This window comes from Ptychodera flava, chromosome 19, assembly GCF_041260155.1.
Source record: "Ptychodera flava strain L36383 chromosome 19, AS_Pfla_20210202, whole genome shotgun sequence".
Taxonomy (NCBI): Eukaryota; Metazoa; Hemichordata; class Enteropneusta; family Ptychoderidae; genus Ptychodera; species Ptychodera flava.
The window spans coordinates 7,594,618-7,606,498 of NC_091946.1; the positions used below are offsets into that span (position 1 = coordinate 7,594,618).

General features: G+C 38.5%; 1 protein-coding gene across 1 annotated transcript; it reads left to right on the forward strand.

Annotated features, from left to right (window-relative positions):
- Positions 1-2,882: 2,882 nt before the first annotated feature.
- On the forward strand, positions 2,883-5,038 carry LOC139118218 (uncharacterized). Its single transcript, XM_070681502.1, has 4 exons — positions 2,883-3,168; positions 3,767-3,916; positions 4,231-4,392; positions 4,543-5,038. The coding sequence occupies exons 1-4, from the start codon at positions 2,932-2,934 to the stop codon at positions 4,762-4,764; spliced, it is 771 nt and encodes a 256-aa protein (XP_070537603.1). The 5' UTR covers positions 2,883-2,931; the 3' UTR covers positions 4,765-5,038.
- Positions 5,039-11,881: the final 6,843 nt, after the last annotated feature.

An 11,881-nucleotide genomic window follows, 5' to 3' on the forward strand; every position in this document is an offset into this window, starting at 1 on the left:
TTTTGCATTGCCTTGCTGATATATAAGGCAAGAAAATACTCTTGCCATGTTCGATGAATAAAAAAATGTATATTTCGAGGTTGGGCCCTAGAAATACTGACGTCTTGGACAAGAAACCCTAGCTGTAATGAACTGGAGTCTGATATTTCAATATCATTGAATTCGAGAACCATCTCTTGAGATCTTTGAGATGCGTATAAGCGATAAGTATCTTGAGCTAGGGCTAAAGCAACCTTTTCAGCATTCTCTTTCCGTTGAATATGATTTTTGTTACAGAATCTTGATTTGACGCAGTCGGATATCTGTACGTACAAATCGGTGATTTTCTGCGGAAAGTGTATCTCCGCATTTTTATCACTGGCTACATCTTCCCATATGACACACAGAAATAACACATTAAGAGGACTACAAAGTAAAGTTTTGTCAAAGTCAAACTGAAAACTCTGAACCTCTTCTATCAGTCTGTCAGCAAAATCTTCCTTAGCCCTGAGTTTAAAATATTTCTGCATATACAACTGATACTTGTCTTCGTCAAAGCCTTTGATACCAAACCAAATGTTACAGTTTTCCAAATCTCTCTCCCCTTCATGTGGTCTTGTGGTAATAAGAGCTGTACATTTATGTAACATTTTTTGGCGGATGATTCTTCCAACAACTGAATATTTCGTCTTTATATCGGCAATCATTTCATCATACCCATCAAATATAAGCAAAATTGATTCACTGTCATTGTTTATGTAATGACGAAGTTTGTCTTTAGTTAAACCAAAATCGAGATCAGAAAGCAATTGCTCATACACTATGTCTTCGATATTTAATTGGTCCTTTTGACAATGTTTTAACTGTATGAGAAATACTGCTTTAAATTGTTGCAAACCTCCACAAGACCAATCATAGGCCAATTTTCTACAAAAAGCTGACTTGCCCATGGCGGGTCCTCCTTTTACAACTATTCTATTAGAATATTCACCCTCACTTATTGAGAAGATATCAGTTTCACATTTAACATTTTCGCCTGTATTGAAGTGTGGTACGCCAACTGTTTTATTTACCACTAACTGAGTATAAACGTCTTTCAGACTTATGCTAAATCTTCTTTCCATGGAAACGGATTGAAGCTGGCAAATTTGGAATTGTACTCCTTCTTTAGATGTTTGGTAAGTTTACTTATTTCATCTTGGCTCGGTTCTGAAAAAAAAATGGTGAACTAGTTATTAGTTTCACTGGTTTGAGCTTCCTGATACATTGAATTCAAATCGTAAATTATGAAAAGATTAGTAATTTCCATCCCTCTAAAACAATTTTTTCGCATTTAAAGGTAACAAAGCATGATTTTCATTTTCAATGCGTCAAGGGAGAAAATGTTCAGAGTTACATTTACACATGGTTTTGACAGGTCTGCTCTTAAGTACACAAATGTTCAAATAATCCCGTAAATAATACCTAGAGCATCTTTCACTTCATCAGCAAATTCTTTCAAATTGACTTGAGTCAGCAGTTCCTTTAGTAAGTCTGTCTTATTTTTATTGAGAAGCCCTCGCTTGATCATTTCATCAAATAGGCCTTTTGCTGAAGTTATCTTTTCCAATGTTCTCAGTGGTATTGCCGTTGTAGTTGTTTTGCTGCCAGTGTTCTTAAGGAGGTGTTTCATTTTGTCCAGTTTATCTGTAATGACCAAGCATTAGTGCTTGTTAAAGACTGATTTACAACACACAACAACAACAACAACAATCACCATCATCATCATCATCATCATCACCATCATAATCATAACAATAATCTGCGTTTTTTTATATAGCAACTAAATCGACACAAAAAGTGTGATCAGAGACGCTGGGTAAAATACAATCAATATTATACTAGGTAAGGTGATTTAAACACAGAACAAAAACATCAATACAATGGATAAGTTGAGTTAAAACAGAACTAAAAAGAAGTGTTTTAAAGACTGGATTTATCAATCGGAAGGTTATCCATAAAAAGAGGGCGGCAATACTAAAGGCATGGTCCCCATATTCTTTGTACGCGACCCCCTTTGACATAGTTTAAATTGGTCAGCGGACCCCAGATTACGGGTTGGGACGTACAAATTAACCATGCTAGAAAGATAACCCCGACCGAATGAATGGATAAATGTATAGGTGAAGATAAGAAACTTAAAAACAATACGTTGAGAAAAAGGGCAACCAATGCAACTGAAACTAAATCGGGGTGATATGCTCAGTGACTCTTGAGCGAGTTACAATTCTAGCAGCTATATTCTGCATATTTTTAAAAAAAAGCTATATTCTGCATACATTGTATGCGATTAACTGAGTATTTCGGAAGACCATAAAGAAGAGAATTACATGACTCAAGCATAGGATAAAGCTCTTCTGGTATATAAAGTCCAACCCAACGATAAAATGTCGAGGCCGCAGGCCGAGACATTTTATCGTAGGGTTGGACTTTATATACCAGAAGAGCCCGAGTACGAGGGTTTTATCCGACTTAAAAACTATCGCCCCTAACTGATGTATTTTCGTTTTCAATGTGTTTACGTCAACCATCCCCTTGTCAATGTAACATGATTAGGATATGAATTAAAACTTTTATTTGTGAAATAGCCTTCCAATGTAATGGAACATCCTATAAATGCCCTGGGGCACATTAGTTTATGTTTGTACCACCGCAGATTTTGTGTTGCAGCTGGTTTCCGCTGTGTTACCAAATTTGAATATTAAAACGTACCAGATGTCTACAGAATATGACATGTTCACTTTTGATTGGACAGTACTTTACTACGGCGCTGTCATTCGTTTCTGGAATTTGGTGACGTGGCGTGCTCCAAAGGTAATATTTGTCTTCACAGTATTTTAGTTCCACTCTTGCAAGGAGTTCGAGTTTGGTGCCGTCGCATCGTTGGTGGGTGTCGTTGTTTAAATCCCTTACATGTACATCGAGATGGAAGTTACTTCGAAATCCGTTGATGAAAAGAGCAACACAAAGAGGTTTGAAGTAATTGTAAATCAAAATGATTTTTCGGATATTCGCGAAACAAGAATACCTAAAACTACACAGGCGAATACAAAATGGGCTGCCAAGGTTTGGAATGATTGGGCAGAAAATAGAAATTCTATTGGCGTTACAGTATCGCAGTATGACCGAGTGCCCATTGATTTCAGTGAGGTGAGTGCCACGGAGCTGAATTTTGGCTGCAGTATTTTTATGTGGAAGTCCGTAAACGTGACGGCGAGAAGTACATACCAAACACACTTTATCAGTTGGCCTGTGGACTCCTACGACATTTAAGACATAATTTTGGGCGTTTTGATCTAAATTTCTTAGACGACAAGGATTCAAACTTTGTCACAAGTTGGCAAATTCTTGATGGTATGATGAAAAAGATGCACGCTGAAGGTTTAGGCTGCAAACGCGAGTCGAAAAATGCCATCATAACAGAACATGAAAAATTATTATGGGATACTAATACCATTAATTTGTAGCGTAGCCTTGGGCTGTCATACGGAGTCTTCTTCTATACTTGTAAATGCTTTGGACTCAGAAAGAGACGAACACCGCAGCCTTGAAGTGAATCAATTTGCATTTGGTACGGACAGTGTTGGAAGCTATGTTCAGTATATGGGCAGAGAAAGTAAAAATATTAAGCACGGGGTTCATCAGCACAATGTCCAAAAAAAGTGATAAAACAGTACGCGAATCGTGATGATACTGAACGATGTGTTGTTGCTCTTTCAATAAATACATTTCGTACATTCCATCCAAGGGACCATTTTATCGGCGACCCCTTGCCAGAAGCGACGGCAAAGTTCAATTTTCCCTTCAGGTCATAGGGAAAAATCTGTTAGGAGACTACATGTCTCGCATGTTTAAAAGTGCTGGAATTGAGGTAGAATATACAAATCACTGTGGCAAGGTTAGATGATCATGATGCAAGATTAATACGTTTTTAATGCACTACAATACCTCAAGAAAATATTTGAAAATCATTTCAGTAGTGAAAATAAGGCTGTGTGAAAATTTCTCAATGAAAGTAAAAAAAATGCCAACGTTTCACATTACCTCAACTTAACTCTTGGGTATTGATTTGTTAGCTTTCAGAGTAAAATATGGCAAACCCACAATTTCATCGTGACTTGTTAAATTAAGTAGGAGAGATTTTGAGGAAAATTTGGGAAAATCTAGCCGAAATGTTCACAGGATATTACAGTGTTAAATGTCATATTTCAGGTCACCACTGCCACAGCACTTTATCAAGCAGGCGTGTCAGAGGATCTGATTATGAAGCGCACTGGTCACAGAAGTATTGATGCGGTCAGAGTGTACAAGCGCCCGTCAGATGAACAGTTACGTCATGTCTCGGACCTCTTACAGCCACCATCATCCAAAAAGGTAGAAGTTTGTAATTTTTATCTTGAAAATGCATTTAGTGTTTCCAGGATATCGATTGTTATATGCAACATGTGTAGGAATAATTTGACTGACTGAACTGTAAGATTCGTGTAAGTAGTGTAATTTATGCTACGCCTTTTGTATTCACAGGAGTCGAAACCAGATATCGATACTATTTCAAACACCGGCGGGCAAAGGTCCATGTCCAACCCTGCCAAGAATGAAATGAATGATTCGCTCCCTAAGCTTCCGGTTTCAATCGCTTTGTCTGAGGATGCTGACCGCAGTACTTGCACCGAAAACCACGATCAGCCAGCTGCGTGCTTCAAATTCACCAGAAAAGACGTCTCTTTTGAAATAAGTCTGTTTTGATTTGAATTCTCTTTATTTGGATAATTTATTCTAAAAAAGCAAATCTAGGGCCTTTTTATATAAAAGTCCTAGGGCTTTTATGTAAAATGTGCCTGGTGTGCTCATTAAAGTATTGCAGAAACAATTTCAATGGTGTATGGTTTATTTTATTTTTTACCCCGCAATTTCCCTGTGCTTCAGTGCCCTCCCCACTATTGCAATTCGCATTATGATCGTAACCAAGGCTTTACGAGTAGATAAAACACCCTGAATTGAGCACTCTGATTGGTCAATCAACAGTAGATAGTTTTTAATGCGAGATATCACAAAAGCGTGAATCAACTGTTCCATGTCTGATCTTGAAAGATATTTGTAAATATTTGCAATGTGTCGTAAATGAAAACTAGCTGAGCGGCAGATATTGTTGACATGAGGTTACATCGTAAGACCAGAATAGGAGATAACCCAAGACTCTTTGCCTGACTTTGAAAAGGGATCAAGATGTCACCGACCCATATCTCCCGTATTCTATAAAATGCTATTTTGCTTCGTCCGAAGCATTACTGGAAATTGCAGAGAAAGTTACAAATTCAGTTTTATCATCATCCAAACAAAGGAAATTTGCAGACATCCAAGACCTAACGTGTGAAATACATAATTCAAGATTGCTAGCCATCCCGATGAAAGGCATAATTGATCTTAAAAGACATGTATAATGAAGAATCATCGGCAAAAAAAAACTATACAGGCAACCATGACTTGCAACTAATTTCCCCAAAGGAGAAGTATTTACATTAAATAGTATAGGGCCAAGAACTGACCCTTGTGGAACCCCGGTATCAATTTGACGGAAACATGATTTTGTCGAATCGATATCAACACGCTGGCTACTGTTTGAAACATATGAGCGAATCCAATTAAGCGCATTTCCTGAAACACCAAGGTCTGACAACCGACTTAATTAAGTATCATGATTAAAGGTATCGAGCACTGCGGGAAAGAGCAAGTAAAACCAAAAATACATCATATTTTAAATTAAATGCTAACCTTTGTGAGAGCAGTCTCTGTGCTGTGACCAGCTTTGTACGCAGATTGTAACGGATCACTCAGGGAATTACTAGCAATATGATTGGTCAGCCTAGTAGCAACTAAGCGTTCTAATACCTTTTAAATAATGGTAAGTTAGAAGCAGGGCGATATTTTTTGAGAATCTCATGATCTAAGATGGTTTCTTGAGTAGAGGTTTAACAACAGCGTGCTTAAAATCTGTGGGTACAATGCACGTAAAGAGTTGTCGTGAATCACATTATTGATTTATATTTTACTGTTATTATTATTGTTTACATTGTTATTCAGTCATTTCCTGTTCAAACTAGTAGTGTTCTAGTATTACACGCGTTCCTGTGGGAAACTGTCACAGCCTTTATGGACCAGGCCATTCTAGCCAATCACAACGCAGCCCGCTAAAAATTGTTTTGTCCTACCGAGCCTATAGCATATAAGCACGCATGCCATGTACATGTATTTTTGTGCAGTGGGCGTGAGCGAGAGAGCACATGTAAGTCATGTAACAGTACTGCAGTCAATAAACGTGCGTTCCCAGTTACAGTTCAGCCAAGTGTCATTGTCTTGTATCGTCACCCACTCATTGCTGTGAAACGAACCCCCTTCCATTGTGGCTCACCCCAAGAGTCATTGAAGAGCTAATTTATGTACGGTAGTAACACCTGTAGGATTTCTGGCTCCTTCAGGATCTTAGTAGGAATTTGATCTAGGCAACATGTAGACGAAGGAGATGACCGAATGGTACGAAAGACGTCCTAAGTGGTTGTTGGCATGAACGTTTCGAAACGACACCCGGGTTTCAAATCGCAGATCGGTGACGAGTGCTGATGGTATTCATCGTCGGATGACTGGCTCAAGTTCGAAACTAGTGACTTCATACGGTTCGGGAAATGAACAGATCTCCGGGGTTGGCCGATTAACCGTTCATTCTTTCTGATATTGCATTCGTTACAGACTTGGTAATCAATGATGCAGGTTGTCTATTTAGAACAAACTTCACACGCCTAAGGGCACGCATGGTTATCAAATGTGTCAAGTAATGCGCGATTTATTATGTCCAATTTTCTGTATACCTCAGTGTTTGGCTGAAGCTGAATTGGCGAATGAATCAGCGGAAAAACATTTCATGTTTCTTGATATTATACGCTGCCGATTTTCTACAGAGCAATGCTTGACAGTAAAAAGCAAAGAAAAGTGATCAGATATGGCATAGATAGGTTTAACTCGGACGTCGGTAATGGTAGTATCATCGACGCATGTGATTATGTGGTCAATTGTATGAACATTTATTTTATGTTATGTTACGTTATGTTATTTATTTATTTTTTCTTTGTTTATTTACTTACTTAATTATTTATTTTTTTTTGTTATTTTTAATTTTTGTATAGTTTTTCAATTTTGATATTTTTTTATTTCACTCCGGTACTAGGCCTAAAGAAATCTGAAAGCAGTCTGGGTTTCCATTGCGCTATATCAATTCAAAATTAGATGATCAATGATCATATGTGAAGGAAAGAATGAAATATGAAATGTTTCTCCCATGCTTGGATTTCCGGCGCTGACTATCGTAATATAGTCCAACATGATGTAAACTTACAGAAAGACATTACATAATCAATGCAGAGATCACGTTCGCTCAATAAATTGACTACACTGTCACCATAATCTTTCAACTAGTCATTTCTTCCCTTATTCATTTTCGTCGAAAGTACATTATTGGACTCTGCTCGGTCTACCACAAATATGCCGATATTGCGTATCTTCTTCGTCACTGTACCTTACGCTCTATCGGTTGGCAATGCAACCAATTAATTTAATTATGCTTTCCCTAGTAAAGACACAACCGTTAAATAACGTATTCACAAGTATGCAATACTTCGGTTAGACCCTACACCTGCTGAACAAAAGTATGATCCAAAGAAAGACTGCTTACAGCAGTCTGGTATCTCATCAAGACAAGCAATCTACAAGCAAGACCGGCAACTCATCGTGCTGTCAGGGCAGGCACTCATAAGCAGAAATTTACCTAAACAGCTCCACAGCTGCATCACACACATTCTACCCAACAACAACCAGTTTCTTCAGTCTCACTAACAAGTCATCAATGTAAGCCAATACTCAAACAAACAATCTCTTTTACAACCTGGAATGTTAGGTCAATTTGCAACAAAACAACCGAAGTGGGAGATTACATCCAAGAACAAAACATTGATCTGTTAGCTATGACTGACACCTGTTTGAAAGACACGTATAGCCATGTCATAAAACTATATATGAACTGAAAATGCTCATGTGTTTCATTATATATTGCAACTATGTGCAAATTCAGTTGTTTCTCCGCTAGATGACTCGATTCCGTATTTGTGGGTTAGGACCCCGACTGAAGTCACCGTAGTGTAAAGGCGAAGCCTATCTTTAAAAGGACGCGAACCTATGGCGCCGTCCATTGTTGCACACGCTCCATAAAATGCCACTTTTAAGTTTTCGCCGGCCTCAAAAACGCAGACAGACTGCCAAGCGGTCAGCGCGAAGTTGCTGCCGAACGAACTCTGTGGTTATATCCAAAGTCTAACGCGACTGGAAGACAATTTTGTAGGAAATTCGAGCGTTTGTGGTGGGAAATCAATGACCGTTGGCGATTTGAACCGACCGTCAATCAGACACTTGTATAACACGTTTGGAACTAATTTGGGATAATTGGATTTTCATATTTTGCAAATTTCTCAAAAGTGTTAGGTGCCATATAATGTTGCAATATCGCAAATTACTCATAAAAGCAAGTGAGTAATACAAAAGAAAAGTAGATGAGATAACATTTGTAGATTAATCGACATTACTTCACCATCCAATTATCCCAAAGTAGTTCCAATCGTGTTGTATAAACTCTGTTTGCAGGATTAGCAAAAGGTGACAAAAGGTTGAGATCAGTTTGTGTAATTAATGTTATGTAAATAAAAACATAGTACTGGCCAAGTATTTGACTACTAGGGAGGAGAACTCCACTAATGCGAGAACCTGGGATTGGAAAGTGAGGCTTTAACTTTTGAAACAAATTTTTAGGTTCATTGAAAGTGTTATGATCAAGACCATGAACAATATCACCAAAGATTAATGGCAAAGGTCGTAGAGGGAATTCAGCTCCACACATCGTTGATATTTGGGTTGTTTTAATTTTGTGTATGAAATTGTGTATAATATCTGTGTATATCATGTTTGGCTATTTTAGTTAGAGGTAGAGGGAAAACAACTCCACACGTTGGTCATATTTTGGTAATTTGCGTTTATAGTAGTGTGTAGTTTTTGTTACACTGTCTTGTGTATAGAACCGATAAGGCTGGGCGAGCACTGACACGCAGCGACCGCTGTGTCTCTCCGTGCCTATCGGCTATCACTATATTATTTGTTTACTCATTGAACTTACAAAGCAGCATGTAGACGAATTACATGTAGGTGAAATCGAGGTGTAAGAAGGACAACTAAATGAGCCATTGTACAAAACAGTGAGGGTACACTGTAAAAATAGTGGTACTTTTGGCCATGGCCTATCAATCGATCTCACTCGGGTCAAGGGTCATCGCAACACAACTGCAGCGACAATTAACCCTTGTCCTGAGCGCTATCGATAGGCCTTGCATAGTACCGCTGCGTAATCACAGCTAAAACATGTCTTTTAGTAGACACAATCGCTTGTAAACATCAATTAAACCACGAAGAGTATACAATGTATAATTTCAGCATGTGAGAGTTTGGCTTTCCAGAATAATTGAAACGATTGATCTGAGCAACAAACAAAGCAACAGTTAGACCACAACATAAAGATTTTAGCAAATCGTATTAATAAACAATGGCTAACGTCAAGCTTAACATGTGGGATTACAAAACCATTCAAGAGACTGATAAAGAGACCCAAATTTCGTCCCAAAACACCCTCAAGAGGAATCACAAAAGCATAAATCATTTTTCTGGGATCCGAATAACATGACGAAGGTCAAATCAATTTCGATTCATAAAACCACATTGATCTACTCATTACACCATTTCATTAACAAAGGTAGCCCTGTCATCGTTTGTTTTGCTCTGCCGGGTTGGCTCTATGATCCTGTCTTTTAAGTGTGACAAACTAACGGATAATGGGGCATGTTAATTTGTATTTTACATTTGTTTCCCATCTCTTGATGTTAAATTAATACACCTAGGTACATACAGAATTCTAGTATGTCGTAAAGATGTCAACAAATATCAAAAAAGGGGTTGGGCAGTTAGATCTTTTATTTCCTTTTTGTTTTTAGTTTACTAATAACATTAAAGGGGAAATTTACCCAGACTTTCTTAGGTAATCAGGTCGTTATTTAGTGAAAAATAAACAAAATAGCGTTGGTTTCATTCACTTTCACTTGCGCGTATTAGCGCAGTGGCCACAAGCTGAACGCACGGAAACCGGAAGTGACGTATCAAACTTACGAGTCAGCGGGTTCAAAGCGAGGTCACTTATGACCAAGCTCTTCTACGCCAAGTAGAGTACGCGTACGTGGTACGCAAACCTCAGCGCTCGACTAAAAAGCATAATGGCGAAGATAATCGGTAATAACTTCAAACCTGAACGAGCAATCGATGATCCAAGACTGACATCGTCAGAAAGTTACAGCGACTCGAGTTCGGAAAGTGACTATTCTAGCTCCGATGACGAAGTTCAAATTACTCTCAGCGATCAATCATGCCTGTCATTGTCAACCCAATCGCTGTGAAATCATGCCGACACCGAAGGAATGCCAATGCTCCAAAGAGATCGACATTAATTCTAAAAGTGCGAGCATTTTAATGTGTTACAGAACACCTCGATGTAGCCATGATAAGTCTAGAACCAGCGGTCCTGTCTACAGCGTTCCGTTTCTAGTGCCTGACAGTCCCATATGTACAAGCAAAGCACTTGGGCTGGATAGGCCCAGGGCAGTATTCTTAGGCTAGTAATTCAGTAGTTGGACTTGCAACTTTCGGTAAAAGCAGTTCTTCTCAAAGTGGTATTCGCAGAAAACTTTATTTCTGCTCGACTTTAACATCGACATCGAGTGCTTGGCCCCTATATTCTGTAGCCATTATGTACACTGTAAGTGGAAAAGCTTACGGTTACACACGTCGACTGCTTCAATGACCAAGTTTACGACGTCACTTCCGGTATTTTAGAACACCGCTGTTTGTTAGCCAGTGAGTGAAAGTGAATAAAATCGACTCGAAAGCCTTTCAATGACCATATCAGTTGAATATGCAAAATTAATTTTCAGGGTAAATTTCCCCTTTAAGGTACTTTTGTACTGTAATTTACACAGCAGAGCGATTTTTGATTTACTGGTGGACAATATCACAAAATAAGCATCAGAAATAGACTCAACATAGTTGAAAACATGGATCGCCACCAAAATTGTTACATTTAGATGATAATCTCCCAAATCGTCAATCATTTCTTGTTTCCGGAAGCCAATTTGGTGGCCATCTTGCAAAATGGCCACCATATTGGATTTCTGCGTGGCTATCGTTTTCTTTTCTTAAAGAGTGACCTTAAATATGCCTACATGCCAATTGTCATCCTTGTATCACAATTTGAAATAGTTTCTCACTTATCCGCTACCTTAAAGCTCTCATTTTTTTGGCCAAAATCATGCCCTGCCCCGAGATTACCCTTGCACGTCTGCCTACGCAAAAAAGTTACGGAGTATTCGATGTAAATTTTTCATGGTCGGATTTGCGTTTTTTCAACTTTCAACTACCAGGGAGGTAAAAAGTCAATTAACCCCAATGCCACTCGGTAGTAGGCAAAAGACGAATTTTATTTTTGAAATTTCGTGAATTGCCACTAACTCATGGTTAGCGTGACAGGAAGAGGAAAGTCTGTCATCGTTCGTCTATGAATACAGATCTGTTTGTCAAGTTGGAGTAATACACATTGTCACCTCATAAACGTTCAACCATTCCCTTCTATTTAGTTTCCAGTCAGCCAGATGCAACAGTTCATAACGAATTTGAAGATTTACAATTTTGTCAAATAAATGCGGGAAATGGGGGAAGATCGTAGGGCGAT